This window comes from Haliotis rufescens, unplaced genomic scaffold, assembly GCF_023055435.1.
Source record: "Haliotis rufescens isolate VD_foot unplaced genomic scaffold, xgHalRufe1.0.p SCAF_10, whole genome shotgun sequence".
Classification (NCBI taxonomy): Eukaryota; Metazoa; Mollusca; class Gastropoda; order Lepetellida; family Haliotidae; genus Haliotis; species Haliotis rufescens.
The window spans coordinates 4,318,496-4,334,900 of record NW_025963780.1 but is presented as its reverse complement, the minus strand read 5'-3'; the positions used below and the strand labels follow the sequence as shown (position 1 = coordinate 4,334,900).

The 16,405-nt window shown below is 46.5% G+C and overlaps 2 protein-coding genes across 4 annotated transcripts in view; both read left to right on the top strand.

Annotated features, from left to right (window-relative positions):
• Positions 1-14,565, top strand: part of LOC124148030 (serine/arginine repetitive matrix protein 2-like) — a 44,919-nt gene extending 30,354 nt beyond the window's left edge. For all 3 annotated transcript variants that reach the window (XM_048386618.1, XM_048386616.1, XM_048386617.1), the window contains 4 exons: positions 1,240-1,386; positions 3,390-3,509; positions 6,906-7,121; positions 11,788-14,565. In XM_048386618.1, coding sequence (XP_048242575.1) covers positions 1,240-1,386; positions 3,390-3,509; positions 6,906-7,121; positions 11,788-12,027 — 723 coding nt within the window. In that variant the 3' untranslated portion in view covers positions 12,028-14,565. The remainder of the gene's footprint in view (positions 1-1,239; positions 1,387-3,389; positions 3,510-6,905; positions 7,122-11,787) is intronic.
• Positions 12,509-14,161, top strand: LOC125377635. Its single transcript, XM_048391570.1, has one exon. It carries the CDS (start codon positions 12,509-12,511, stop codon positions 14,159-14,161), a length of 1,653 nt encoding a protein of 550 aa, XP_048247527.1.
• Positions 14,566-16,405: the final 1,840 nt, after the last annotated feature.

The window sequence follows — 16,405 nt, the reverse complement described above, 5'->3', positions numbered from 1 at the left end:
CCTGATGCTTGTCTCCCTTTGGGAGTTCCAGGGCAGAATAGGTCCACAGTATCTTATGCTTGTCTCCCTTTGGAAGTTCCAGGGCAGAATAGGTCCACAGTACCTGATGCTTGTCTCCCTTTGGGAGTTCCAGGGCAGAATAGGTCCACAGTACCTGATGCTTGTCTCCCTTTGGGAGTTCCAGGGCAGAATAGGTCCACAGTACCTGATGCTTGTCTCCCTTTGGGAGTTCCAGGGCAGAATAGGTCCACAGTATCTGATGCTTGTCTCCCTTTGGGAGTTCCAGGGCAGAATAGGTCCACAGTACCTGATGCTTGTCTCCCTTTGGGAGTTCCAGGGCAGAATAGGTCCACAGTACCTGATGCTTGTCTCCCTGTGGGAGTTCCAGGGCAGAATAGGTCCACAGTACCTGATGCTTGTCTCCCTTTGGGAGTTCCAGGGCAGAATAGGTCCACAGTACCTGATGCTTGTCTCCCTTTGGGAGTTCCAGGGCAGAATAGGTCCACAGTATCTGATGCTTGTCTCCCTTTGGGAGTTCCAGGGCAGAATAGGTCCACAGTACCTGATGCTTGTCTCCCTTTGGGAGTTCCAGGGCAGAATAGGTCCACAGTACCTGATGCTTGTCTCCCTGTGGGAGTTCCAGGGCAGAATAGGTCCACAGTACCTGATGCTTGTCTCCCTTTGGGAGTTCCAGGGCAGAATAGGTCCACAGTATCTGATGCTTGTCTCCCTTTGGGAGTTCCAGGGCAGAATAGGTCCACAGTACCTGATGCTTGTCTCCCTTTGGGAGATCCAGGGCAGAATAGGTCCACAGTATCTGATGCTTGTCTCCCTTTGGGAGATCCAGGGCAGAATAGGTCCACAGTGCCCATGCTAGTCTCTTTGTTGGGATTCCAGGGTAGAATAGGTCCTAAGTACCCATGCAGATACCCAGTATCACATGATTGTCTCTCTGTGGGGATTCAGGGGCAAAATATGTCCCTCGTACTCATGGTTGTAATAAGGGTTGACAATGAATTTGGATGGAGTGGAGGGGCAGTAGGGTAGTCCAGTGGTTAAAGTGTTTGCTCGTCATGCTAAACACTCAGGTTTAAATCCCCAGCAAATACAATGTGTAAAGACCATGTCTGGTGTCCCTCGCCATGATATTGCTGCAATGTTACTTAATGCGACATAAAAACTTACTCACTCACTGAGGTCATCGTTGGCTGGAGTATTGATGGCTGCCATTCATTGCAGGTACTGACAGTGTTTGAGCAATCAGCAACATTCAACATCATTTTCTTGAAGCCAAGTCTCACCAAAGAAGAACACGACATTATCTGTGATGTGTTCACCAAGTCCTGTGAGAGCCCCGATGAACGCATGAGGACTAACTCTGCAAAGGTGTGTAGCTTCATAAGTAACTATGGTAACCATAGTAAGAGATGCCAAGCATTGTGATTTTGACATAATACCTATGTAGTAGCCATAAGATTTTCAAGTTCTGTGATGGTATTCGAACCATGGACCTTTTGATCAGAGGTCGGACGCCTTGTCCACATGACCAAAGATTTTAACCCCGCCAGGAAGCTGACAAGGTAAGGATTTCATCTGCGGGATGACTCCACGTCCTGCTGCAGTTACACTATTACTCTTGTCATCTCAAAAGTTACAGCTTTTTCTGATGTTCTTATGAATGATTCACATGTATAAAATATGATGGAGAGCAAATTATTTATGCAGCAGTGCCATGAAGCATTCTAAAGCTAGCCAATGCTGATCAATCAGAGACATGCTTTCAATTAGTATAGACTAAAATATCCATTATCTGATAATATAGTTACTCTATAGCTTAACTGGGGTTGGCGCTCTGCTTAGGGATCAGGTCCTTAGAAGGGCTCTGACAGGTACTCGAGTAATCAAGAGTAGATTTTGATGACTTTAGTTGTTTGTCAAGGACTCAGGTACCCGATCAGGGGAGATAACTCACATTTTTACTTCTATAACGCGCATGCTGCAGATATGGAAGAGAAGCATGATAGTGTCTGGGTTCATTTTGACCCTAAAATAACACTATCAAGCTTTTCCTCACAACAAATTATGATTTTTGTCATTTGATCACGAAATAAACCACATGCATAAAATATCATGGTGAGCAATTGTTTCTGCACTCGTGACATGAAGCATTGTACAGGGAGATTATGCTGGCCATGCTTTCACTCCACATAGGTCTGACATATCCATTATTCAATGATACGAGGTCTCTGATTGTTGATAGTTCAAGAAACCTCAAGTTATGTTTTCTGAAGAGCTTTGTGGGTGCAGACAGGGAACTATTTGAGTTGGCATCTATGCTTGGGGATCAGGTCCCGCCTTTGGCTCAGATGGGTCTACTAGAGTAAACAAGTGTAGATGGTTTAGATGGACTGAGTCGTTTGTCAAGGACTCAGAACACGATCAGGGGAGATAACTCCCATCTTCACTTCTCCAACACACATTTTGAATGAGATAATGCTATGAAAAAACACACTATGTCGATACCATGTCGATTCTATCGTTGAAGTTTGGTCCTCACATCTGGGTTCTGGGGTTTGTTCTGTAAAGCGATCATAGCAGAAAGGGAATTGTAACTACCATACTTTAACATAGACTTCTGACTGTCATGGCGCTACAATCGTTTTGTGGAAGGGTCCTTGGTTAAAGTCCATTTTCTGCCCATCAGGATGGTTTCAGCGATCGTAGAGCAAAGGTGATTGTAACTCCCATACTTTAACATAGACTTATGACTGTCGAAACACTACTTTCACTTTGTGGAACAGGGCCTTTGTCTAGTTTTGTGACATGGGTACTCCATTTTCGCCCATAGTTGCCCAGTGGCGTGGGACGTTGCTCTTTCAGTCACTGGTTTGCCTGGTGAACACATGATTATTTTCCACCCATGAAGATCTGGGTTAGAATTGAGTCTTGAGCAACCCATGCTTGTAAGAGGTGATGTAGGAGTTGACTGCCTCTGTGGTCTAGTGGTAGAGCGTTTGCCCGGAGAGGGAAAGGTCTGGGGTTCGATCCCCGGCCACGTCTTACCAAAAGATGTTAAAAGATGGTACTTGTTGTTACCCTGTCTGGCGCTCGGCATTAAGGGGCTAAAACAAGGACTGGTCAGCTCGGAGTCAGTATACTGTGTCTGAGTGGGGAAATCATGTTAAACTGGTATGGTATTTCAGTGAGCTAGCACTATAAATCGGCATCAGTCTGGTCTAGTACAAGCATCCACACACACATATACACGTGCATGCATGTCACTATATAAGTGCAATAGTCTTGGATGGGACAGTAAACCCCATTTCACCTCACCATGTACAAGTTAACATGTTAGAGATGTTCCCTCTCACTTGTGGCTGGTGTTTCAGATGCTGTGCAAACTAAGTCTCAGCACGCTTGTTGCGGATGATGTCTTTGACCAGAAGTTCCTCCGTCCCTTCCTGCAGCAGTCTCTCCTTCCTAGTACAGCCATGACGTCACATGACCAGGTATGTGTACAACCATGACGTCACATGACCAAGTGTGTACAACCATGATGTCACATTACCAGGTATGTGTATCAACATAAAGTCACATGACCAGGTATGTGTACAACCATGACGTCACATGACCAGGTATGTGTACAACTATGACGTCACATGACCAGGTATGTGTATCAACATGACGTCACATGACCAGGTATGTGTATCAACATGAAGTCACATGACCAGGTGTGTGTATCAACATGACTTCACCTGATCAAGAATGTGTATCAACATGACGTCACCTATCAACATGACATCACATGACCAGGTGTGTGTATCAACATGACGTCACATGACCAGGTATGTGTACAACCATGACTTCACATGACCAGGTATGTGTATCAACATGACGTCACATGACCAGGTATGTGTATCAACATGACGTCACATGACCAGGTATGTGTACAACCATGACTTCACATGACCAGGTATGTGTATCAACATGACGTCACATGACCAGGTATGTGTATCAACATGAAGTCACATGACCAGGTGTGTGTATCAACATGACTTCACCTGATCAAGAATGTGTATCAACATGACGTCACCTATCAACATGACATCACATGACCAGGTGTGTGTATCAACATGATGGCACATTACCAGGTGTGTGTATCAACATGATGTCACATGACCAGGTGTGTGTATCAACATGACGTCACATAATCAGGTGTGTGTATCAACATGACGTCACATGACCAGGTATGTGTATCAACATGACATCACATGACCAGGTGTGTGTATCAACATGATGGCACATGACCAGGTGTGTGTATCAACATGACGTCACATGACCAGGTGTGTGTATCAACATGATGTCACATGATCTGGTGTGTGTATCAACATGGCATCACATGACCAGGTGTGTGTATCAACATGACGTCACATGACCAGGTGTGTGTATCAACATGACGTCACATGAACAGGTATGTGTATCAATATGACGTCACATGACCAGGTGTGTGTATCAACATGACGTCACATGGCCAGGTGTGTGTATCAACATGAGGTCACATGACCAGGTGTGTGTATCAACATGACGTCACATGACCAGGTGTGTGTATCAACATGACGTCACATGATCAGGTGTGTGTATCAACATGACGTCACATGACCAGGTGTGTGTATCAACATGACTTCACCTGATCAAGAATGTGTATCAACATGACGTCACCTATCAACATGACATCACATGACCAGGTGTGTGTATCAACATGATGGCACATTACCAGGTGTGTGTATCAACATGACGTCACATGACCAGGTGTGTGTATCAACATGACGTCACATAATCAGGTGTGTGTATCAACATGACGTCACATGACCAGGTATGTGTATCAACATGACATCACATGACCAGGTGTGTGTATCAACATGATGGCACATGACCAGGTGTGTGTATCAACATGACGTCACATGACCAGGTGTGTGTATCAACATGATGTCACATGATCTGGTGTGTGTATCAACATGGCATCACATGACCAGGTGTGTGTATCAACATGACGTCACATGACCAGGTGTGTGTATCAACATGACGTCACATGAACAGGTATGTGTATCAATATGACGTCACATGACCAGGTGTGTGTATCAACATGACGTCACATGGCCAGGTATGTGTATCAACATGAGGTCACATGACCAGGTGTGTGTATCAACATGACGTCACATGACCAGGTGTGTGTATCAACATGACGTCACATGATCAGGTGTGTGTATCAATATGACGTCACATGACCAGGTGTGTGTATCAACATGATGGCACATGACCAGGTGTGTGTATCAACATGACGTCACATGACCAGGTGTGTGTATCAACATGATGTCACATGATCTGGTGTGTGTATCAACATGGCATCACATGACCAGGTGTGTGTATCAACATGACGTCACATGACCAGGTGTGTGTATCAACATGACGTCACATGAACAGGTATGTGTATCAATATGACGTCACATGACCAGGTGTGTGTATCAACATGACGTCACATGGCCAGGTATGTGTATCAACATGAGGTCACATGACCAGGTGTGTGTATCAACATGACGTCACATGACCAGGTGTGTGTATCAACATGACGTCACATGATCAGGTGTGTGTATCAATATGACGTCACATGACCAGGTGTGTGTATCAACATGACGTCACATGACCAGGTGTGTGTATCAACATGAGGTCACATGACCAGGTGTGTGTATCAACATGACGTCACATGACCAGGTGTGTGTATCAACATGAGGTCACATGACCAGGTGTGTGTATCAACATGACGTCACATGACCAGGTGTGTGTATTAACATGACGTCACATGACCAGGTGTGTGTATCAACATGACGTCACATGACCAGGTGTGTGTATCAACATGACGTCACATGATCAGGTGTGTGTATCAATATGACGTCACATGACCAGGTGTGTGTATCAACATGGCATCACATGACCAGGTGTGTGTATCAACATGACGTCACATGACCAGGTGTGTGTATCAACATGACGTCACATGATCAGGTGTGTGTATCAATATGAGGTCACATGACCAGGTGTGTGTATCAATATGAGGTTTCATGGCCAGGTGTGTGTATCAATATGACGTCACATGACCAGGTGTGTGTATCAACATGACGTCACATGGCCAGGTGTGTGTATCAATATGAGGTTTCATGGCCAGGTGTGTGTATCAATATGACGTCACATGACCAGGTGTGTGTATCAACATGAGGTCACATGACCAGGTGTGTGTATCAACATGACGTCACATGACCAGGTGTGTGTATCAACATGACGTCACCTATCAACATGACATCACATGACCAGGTGTGTGTATCAACATGACGTCACATGACCAGGTATGTGTATCAACATGACGTCACATGACCAGGTGTGTGTATCAACATGAGGTCACATGACCAGGTGTGTGTATCAACATGACGTCACATGGCCAGGTGTGTGTATCAACATGAGGTCACATGACCAGGTGTGTGTATCAACAAGACATAACCAGGTACTGTATTCGATGCAATAAGCGCCCTGCTCAAATAAGCACCCACAGAGATATTGACTAATATATTGGCTTGTGAACAATTAGCACCATTTATTCGTGTATAATACGCACTCGTGTATGTAAATTCTTGAAAATATATCTGTCGTGTAGAATACGCACAGATTTTTTAGGCTGTCAGCATACTATAAACCATGAAATTTTCAATCCTTTAACTCTGTTTTTCTCACCAAAATTATATTTAAATATGAGCCCCCCATTTCTAATTTTTAGATCACCCTGGGCACTTATTGCATCAAATACGGTATGTGTATCAAATGACATCACATGTGCATATATCACCTTTCATTTCTTTCAGTTCTGTAAGATTTGCGTAAGATCAGCCAGGAGACTCAGTGCTGGGAAGGTGTGCACATACATTGTTGATGGCCTCTTCAAACGAGATGGCTTCCTTCCAGTAACTGATGCTCTCGCCGCCATCTTGCAGAAACATGGACTGAGTCAGATCACATATCACACCGAGAGAAGGATTATTTTGGGATTAATGTGTGCTGTGAAAGTCCAGACATTTCAGGTAAACAATGAACAGTTAAACAATAATGATTTTATATCACCATGCCTGGAGTTTTGTGTCAAATAGGTGCTAAACTAAATTCATTGAAATAGAGAATGCTGTAGAGTGTGACTGTAGGCATGGATTTGATAAAATGTACATTCCTTTGTAGGGGTGAGACAAGTCCAGATATATTGCTGGGGTAACCCTGTCACCCGACCCTACCCAGGTACCTACCCGCCGTAGGTCTCAAGAGTTGGGTACAAAATGGGTGATTGGGAATCGTTTTACCATAGCCCTGGCCAAGGCTATTTAGATACACATATAAAAAGATCTGGTCATGCATACTGAAGCTTTATTTTTACTCAAACATATAAAAGTCAGAAGGAATGCATGTGCAATTCAGAAAGAAATGAGAACGTTACAACTTGTTGTTTACCCATGGAGTTTTATTGTTATTGTCATTAAATAGTATATCACGTGACTAACCGCGGGCCCAGGTAGTCTAGTGGGTACCCTGGTAACTCAGTACCCACCTTCCTGAGCTACCCACCTTCCTGAGCTACCCACCTTCCTGAGCTACCCACCTTCCCATGCTACCCGAGCTACCCACCTTCCCGAGCTACCCACCTTCCCATGCTACCCGGGCTACCCACCTTCCTGCGCTACCCGACCTACCCACCTTCCTGCGCTACCCGGGCTACCCACCTTCCTGCGCTACCCGACCTACCCACCTTCCTGCGCTACCCCAGCTACCCACCTTCCTGCGCTACCCGAGCTACCCACCTTCCTGCGCTACCCGGGCTACCCACCTTCCTGCGCTACCCGAGCTACCCACCTTCCTGCGCTACCCGGGCTACCCACCTTCCTGCGCTACCCACCTTCCCAAGCTACGCGAGCTACCCACCTTTCTGAGCTACCCTCCTTCCCATGCTACCCGGGCTACCTACCTTCCCGAGCTACCCACCTTCCTGCGCTACCCGAGCTACCCACCTTCCCGAGCTACCCACCTACCTGAGCTACCCACCTTCCTGAGCTACCCATCTTCCCGAGCTACCCACCTTCCTAAACTACCTGAGCTACCCACCTTCCTGAGCTACCCGAGCTACCCATCTTCCCAAGCTACCCACCTTCCCAGGCTACCTGAGCTACTCACCTTCCCGAGCTACCCACCTTCCTGAGCTACCAGAGCTACCCATCTTCCCGAGCTACCTACCTTCCTGCGCTACCCATGCTACCCACCTAAATGGAGCTACCCACCTTCCCGAGCTACCCACATTCCCGAGCTACCCACCTTCCCAAGCTACCCAAGCTACCCACCTTCCTGAGCTACCCACCTTCCCGAGCTACCCACCTTCTCGAGCTACCCACCTTCCCGAGCTACCCACCTTCCCGAGCTACCCACCTTCCCTAGCTACCCACCTTCCCGGGCTACCCACCTTCCCAGGCTACCTGAGCTACTCACCTTCCCGAGCTACCCATCTTCCCAAGCTACCCACCTTCCCGAGCTACCCACCTTCCCATGCTACCCGAGCTACCCACCTTCCCGAGCTACCCACCTTCCCGAGCTACCCACCTTCCCGAGCTACCCACCTACCAGAGCTACCAACCTTCCCGAGCTACCCACCTTCCTGAGCTACCCGAGCTACCCGAGCTACCCATCTTCCCGAGCTACCTACCTTCCTGCGCTACCCATGCTACCCACCTTACTGAGCTACCCACCTTCCCGAGCTACCCGAGCTACCCAAGCTACCCACCTTCCTGAGCTACCCACCTTCCCGAGCTACCCACCTTCCCGAGCTACCCACCTTCCTGAGCTACCCGAGCTACCCACCTTCCTGAGCTACCCGTGCTACCCACCTTCCCGAGCTACCCACCTTCCCGAGCTATCCACCTTCCTGAGCTACCCACCTTCCTGAGCTACCCACCTTCCAGAGCTACCCACCTTTCTGAGCTACCCGACCTACCCACCTTCCTGAGCCACCCGAGCTACCCACCTTCCTGAGCTACCCACCTTCCCGAGCTACCCACCTTCCCTAGCTACCCGAGCTACCCACCTTCCCAAGCTACCCGAGCTACCCATCTTCCCGAGCTACCCACCTTCCCGGGCTACCCACCTTCCTGAGCTACCCGAGCTAGCCACCTTCCAAAGCTACCCAAGCTACCCATCTTCCCGAGCTACCCGAGCTACCCACCTCCCCGAGCTACCCGAGCTACCCGAGCTACCCACCTTCCTGAGCTACCCGAGCTACCCACCTTACCGAGCTACCCGAGCTACCCGAACTACCCGAACTACCCACCTTACCGAGCTACCCACCTTCCTGAGCTACCCACCTTCCCGAGCTACCCACCTTCCTGAGCTACCCACCTTCCCTAGCTACCCACCTTCCCTAGCTACCCACCTTCCCGGGCTACCCACCTTCCCTAGCTACCCACCTTCCCTAGCTACCTACTTCCCTAGCTACCCACCTTCCCGAGCTACCCACCTTCCCTAGCTACCCACCTTCCCGGGCTACCCACCTTCCCTAGCTACCCGAGCTACCCACCTTCCCGGGCTACCCACCTTCCCTAGCTACCCGAGCTACCCATCTTCCCGAGCTACCCACCTTCCCGGGCTACCCACCTTCCCGGGCTACCCACCTTCCCGAGCTACCCATCTTCCCGAGCTACCCACCTTCCCGAGCTACCCACCTTCCCGGGCTACCCACCTTCCCGAGCTACCCACCTTCCCGAGCTACCCACCTTCCCGAGCTACCCGCCTTCCCGAGCTACCCATCTTCCCGAGCTACCCACCTTCCCGGGCTACCCACCTTCCCTAGCTACCCGAGCTACCCACCTTCCCGAGCTACCCGAGCTACCCACCTTCCTGAGCTACCCTCCTTACCGAGCTACCCACCTTCCCGAGCTACCCGCTCCAGTGCTATTCCCTTGTTGTGTTCCCTAGCTACCCACCTTCCCTAGCTACCCACCTTCCCTAGCTACCCACCTTCCCGGGCTACCCACCTTCCTGAGCTACCCATCTTCCCGAGCTACCCACCTTCCCGAGCTACCCACCTTCCCGGGCTACCCACCTTCCCGAGCTACCCACCTTCCCGAGCTACCCACCTTCCCGAGCTACCCGCCTTCCCGAGCTACCCATCTTCCCGAGCTACCCACCTTCCCGGGCTACCCACCTTCCCTAGCTACCCGAGCTACCCACCTTCCCGAGCTACCCGAGCTACCCACCTTCCTGAGCTACCCTCCTTACCGAGCTACCCACCTTCCCGAGCTACCCGCTCCAGTGCTATTCCCTTGTTGTGTTCCCTAGCTACCCACCTTCCCTAGCTACCCACCTTCCCTAGCTACCCACCTTCCCTAGCTACCCACCTTCCCTAGCTACCCACCTTCCCGGGCTACCCACCTTCCCTAGCTACCCACCTTCCCTAGCTACCCGAGCTACCCACCTTCCCGGGCTACCCACCTTCCTGAGCTACCCGAGCTACCCACCTTACTGAGCTACCCACCTTCCCGAGCTACCCACCTTCCTGAGCTACCAGAGCTACCCACCTTACTGAGCTACCCACCTTCCTGAGCTACCAGAGCTACCCACCTTACTGAGCTACCCACCTTCCTGAGCTACCAGAGCTACCCACCTTACTGAGCTACCCACCTTCCTGAGCTACCCGAGCTACCCACCTTACTGAGCTACCCACCTTCCCCGAGCTACCCGAGCTACCCACCTTCCCGAGCTACCCGCTCCAGTGCTATTCCCTTGTTGTGTTGGCTATGGTGGGTCGCAGTGCGGACATAGTCTACCACAGACAAGACATTTCCTAAAGAAGTACAAGATTCAGTCTGTCAGGTTTCTGTATTTATTCATGCTAGGGGATTCTGAAAGTTTTCCCAAGTAGGAAAGTAGTCCAGTGTTTGTAATTTCTAGAATTGTCATTCATACCGTTAAGAATATAGGTTTGCAGTTTCTTGTCCAATAGAAAAAGACGAATTTGTGTGAACTTCACGTTAAAGGGAGACAACACTCGGGTCTAGTGTCCACTTTATCATCCAAAACTGGCTCCCACCGGAGATATCGCTTGGGTGAGATCAAGTGATATCTACATTGAAATTGCATCACAATGCTTTGCAGACCATTGAAACTGTAAAAGTTGGAAGAATGATGTTGGATGATAAATAAAATCTCACCCTTGTGTCTTTCGATATCAAATATGTCAACCTTCGTTGTTAAAAGTGGAAAAATTCCTTGGCAAGCCTTGATATTGATATATGCAGTAGGACAAGTGTTTCTTCACTTCTTTCTCGCCCTGCACATGCTGCCACTACAAGCGGACAAGCCCTGTGCGACGGTCACATGCTAACATTGTCTACTGGTCAAATACAGTCCCACACAGCTCCCATGACCAAAAGCTATGAACACACAATGCCATTTAGAAAGTGGTCAAATGTAACAAATGTTATATCTGGGATAACAGTGTGAGTTCGAATCCCGGATGGGACTCAACCCCAAAAAGTACTAGATTTCGGAAAATGTTATCCCAGATATAACATTTATCACGAGACTTGTTCTACCAGACCAAGAAACTGTCATTGTGGGATGTCAATGAAATGTGACTGCTGGGGAGCCAAGTCTATACCCACTATTCATGTTATTTAGATTTCATGCATCAAGTGTGAATCATGCTTTTCTCCTCAGAGTGACGATAAGATGGTGACCTCCATTGAGAAGATAATAAAGCTGCTGAGAAGAAGACTCTGTTTCCATACACAGGACATCCAACAGATGCTGGCTTCCGCCACGGCCACATCTTCAGCAGCCCAGCGGAGTCCCCTGAATCAGCTCCTGATGAACCTCCAGGGCCTCTGCAGCCAGGACCAGATGACCTCGGAGCTTGTGTTGGACGGATGTGTGCGAAGCATGACAGAGTGTTTGTGATGTCATTGTGACTGATGAAATCAAAGTGTGTGATCAGCACTGCGGTGTTAAAACTGTACAGGCAATGTTAAATCTGGGAACCTGCTCCAAATGTGTGATTGATATCATTGATGCTGTATTATATCTGGGAACCTGCTTCAAATGTGTGATTGATATCATTGATGCTGTGTTAAATCTGGGAACCTGCTCCAAATGTGTGATTGATATCATTGATGCTGTGTTATATCTAGGAACCTGCTTCAAATGTGTGATTGATATCATTGATGCTGTGTTAAATCTGGGAACCTGCTCCAAATGTGTGATTGATATCATTGATGCTGTGTTAAATCTGGGAACCTGCTCCAAATGTGTGATTGATATCATTGATGCTGTGTTAAAACTGAGAACATGCTCCAAATGTGTGATTCATATCATTGATGCTGTATTATATCTGGGAACCTGCTTCAAATGTGTGATTCATATCATTGATGCTGTGTTAAATATGGGAACCTGCTCCAAATGTGTGATTGATATCATTGATGCTGTGTTAAAACTGAGAACATGCTTCAAATGTGTGATTGATATCATTGATGCCTTGTTAAATCTGGGAACCGGCTCTAAATGTGTGATTGATATCATTGATGCTGTGTTATATCTGGGAACCTGCTTCAAATGTGTGATTGATATCATTGATGCTGTGTTAAATCTGGGAACCTGCTCCAAATGTGTGATTGATATCATTGATGCTGTGTTAAAACTGAGAACATGCTTCAAATGTGTGATTGATATCATTGATGCTGTGTTAAATCTGGGAGCCTGCTCCAAATGTGTGATTGATATCATTGATGCTGTGTTAAATCTGGGAACCTGCTCCAAATGTGTGATTAATATCATTGATGCTGTGTTAAATCTGGGAACCTGCTCCAAATGTGTGATTGATATCATTGATGCTGTATTATATCTGGGAACCTGCTCCAAATGTGTGATTGATATCATTGATGCTGTGTTAAATCTGGGAACCTGCTCCAAATGTGTGATTGATATCATTGATGCTGTGTTAAAACTGAGAACATGCTTCAAATGTGTGATTGATATCATTGATGCTGTGTTAAAACTGAGAACATGCTTCAAATGTGTGATTGATATCATTGATGCCTTGTTAAATCTGGGAACCTGCTCCAAATGTGTGATTGATATCATTGATGCTGTGTTAAATCTGGGAACCTGCTCCAAATGTGTGATTGATATCATTGATGCTGTGTTAAAACTGAGAACATGCTCCAAATGTGTGATTGATATCATTGATGCTGTGTTAAAACTGAGAACATGCTTCAAATGTGTGATTGATATCATTGATGCCTTGTTAAATCTGGGAACCTGCTCCAAATGTGTGATTGATATCATTGATGCTGTGTTAAATCTGGGAACCTGCTCCAAATGTGTGATTGATATCATTGATGCTGTGTTAAATCTGGGAACCTGCTCCAAATGTGTGATTGATATCATTGATGCTGTGTTAAGTCTGGCAACCTGCTCCAAATGTGTGATTGATATCATTGATGCCTTGTTAAATCTGGGAACCGGCTCCAAATGTGTGATTCATATCATTGATGCTGTATTATATCTGGGAACCTGCTTTAAATGTGTGATTGATATCATTGATGCTGTGTTAAATCTGGGAACCTGCTCCAAATGTGTGATTGATATCATTGATGCTGTGTTAAAACTGAGAACATGCTTCAAATGTGTGATTGATATCATTGATGCCTTGTTAAATCTGGGAACCTGCTCCAAATGTGTGATTGATATCATTGATGCTGTGTTAAATCTGGGAACCTGCTCCAAATGTGTGATTGATATCATTGATGCTGTGTTAAATCTGGGAACCTGCTCCAAATGTGTGATTGATATCATTGATGCTGTGTTAAAACTGAGAACATGCTTCAAATGTGTGATTGATATCATTGATGCTGTGTTAAATCTGGGAGCCTGCTCCAAATGTGTGACTGATATCATTGATGCGGTGTTAAATCTGGGAACCTGCTCCAAATGTGTGATTGATATCATTGATGCCTTGTTATATCTGGGAACCTACTTCAAATGTGTGACTGATATCATTGATGCTGTATTATATCTGGGAACCTGCTTCAAATGAGTGATTGATATCATTGATGCTGTGTTAAATCTGGGAACCTGCTCCAAATGTGTGATTGATATCATTGATGCTGTGTTAAATCTGGGAACCTGCTCCAAATGTGTGATTGATATCATTGATGCTGTGTTAAATCTGGGAGCCTGCTCCAAATGTGTGACTGATATCATTGATGCTGTGTTAAATCTGGGAACCTGCTCCAAATGTGTGACTGATATCATTGATGCTGTGTTAAATCTCGGAGCCTGCTCCAAATGTGTGACTGATATCATTGATGCTGTGTTAAATCTGGGAACCTGCTCCAAATGTGCAATTCATGTTATAGTCGTAATTAATGTTAAAGATACCAGGTAGCTCTGAATTAAGTCCAGTCAAAATGGATTTCTAGTCAAAATGGCACTAAGTTTTTAATCATAGAAAAAACCCTGACTAGTTCTTTTTATATCAGGCATAGATTGAGACTGTCCTTTATCTAGATATGATGCACTAAGAGAAATTAGACATCCTGTAAATAATCAAGTCTGGACCAGACAATCCACTGATTGATATCATGAGCTTTAATCCACGCAATTCGGATTGATAACATGCTTCAACCAAGTCAGTGAGCCTGACCACCAGATCCCGTTAGTCGCCTTTTACGGCAATCATGGGTTCCTGAAAACCTATTCTACCCCGGATCTTCACGGGCTCCTGACAATTGGAGTACAATGACATGTTATGAACCATGTCATCGAGTCTGATCAGCCAATCTGGGGCCTAATTCCAACCCGGTACCCCATGGGGGGAGAACATGGACGAGGCACAGAAATGAACATCAAAGAAAAACTTCCGGAAACTCATCAGTACTTTTCAAGTGTTCTCAACTGAAATATCAAATATACACCTTGTCAAAAGTACTGCACCTCCAAATTTGAAGTGTAATTGCAAGTTCTTTTCTTTGTAGGGATTTTCAAAGGGTACACTGTGTATTGACACATCATCTGCCTGTAGAATGGTAGCCACTTTAACTGCCCGACCTTGTTGGTGTGTTTATGAGAGCTGTATGCTGTAGAGAAAATCAGGTTTGATGACAGAAAGTGCATGCATCTTTACTGCTAGTGTTTTGGTAGAAAGTTCTACCAACTTGAAAGTCTGTCTTTGGAACGATTGCACCTGAAATGACATAGCGTTCTATCCAAGAAAATCAAGGAAACAGTGGCGTGTGGTGACGGCTCATTGATGGTATGGGGATGTTGCTTCTTTGATTATGAACTTGATTTGTTCACAATTCAGGGGACATTAAATGGACAAAGGTACCAAGATAGCATATTGGATGGTTTTGTTGTGCCTCATCTTGATAAACATTCATTTACTACACGTCTTGTCTTCATGGACAACGGGCCAGACCCACCGAGGACGACCTGTGGCAAATCTCCAGAACAACGCCATTGAGTATCTATGTCAGTTGGGACGTAGGGTTTCAGCCAGGGACCCTCCAGTACAGCATCTCCCAGAATTTGCCCAGGCATTGCATCAGCAGTGGCAACACATCCCTATACAGTGGCTACACCAGGTGCTGACTTACACTGTTGATCATTTAACTGTGACATGGGTACAATGTTACTAAGACACGTACATGTTGATCTGTCCATCTCATTCCTGACAGGGGGGCACGGGTAGCCCAGTCGTCTAAGGCGCCGCCATTCGCTGTGCAGAGTTGCATCCCTTGGGCACGCCAGAAACCTATGATTGTGGGTTCAAATCCTGGTTCACCCCGATTATGTTTCTAGGTTTGTCAGCACCATCCCTGTGCTCGTGGGTTTCACGGAAGTGGTAAAAGTCTGAGGCCTGCATCACTTGGGGTTTTCCTCCCACATTAAGCTGGCATGCTGTGATATAACTAATATATATATGTTTCTAGGTTTGTGCTTGTGGGTTTCACCAAAGTGCTAAACGTCTGAGGCCTGCATCACTTCGGCCTTTCCTCCCACATATAGCTGGAATACTGTTAAAAGCGGCGTTAAACCCGACTCACTCACTCACTCATTCCTGACAGTTACCATACCTTACTGCAACTATTACAGTCCTTGTAGTCGCTGGTTAATAAAGTTGCTTCTTTTCTTTGCAAATGCTATTTTTTTCCTTTTGTTCATAAAATAACATTTGACTTCACATTAAGTAACACTTTTGATTGCTTTTGTTCCCTTTCCAGCTTCTCCCAACCCATCCCTTATCTCAATATCCAAAAATGTTGGTGGTGCGATACTT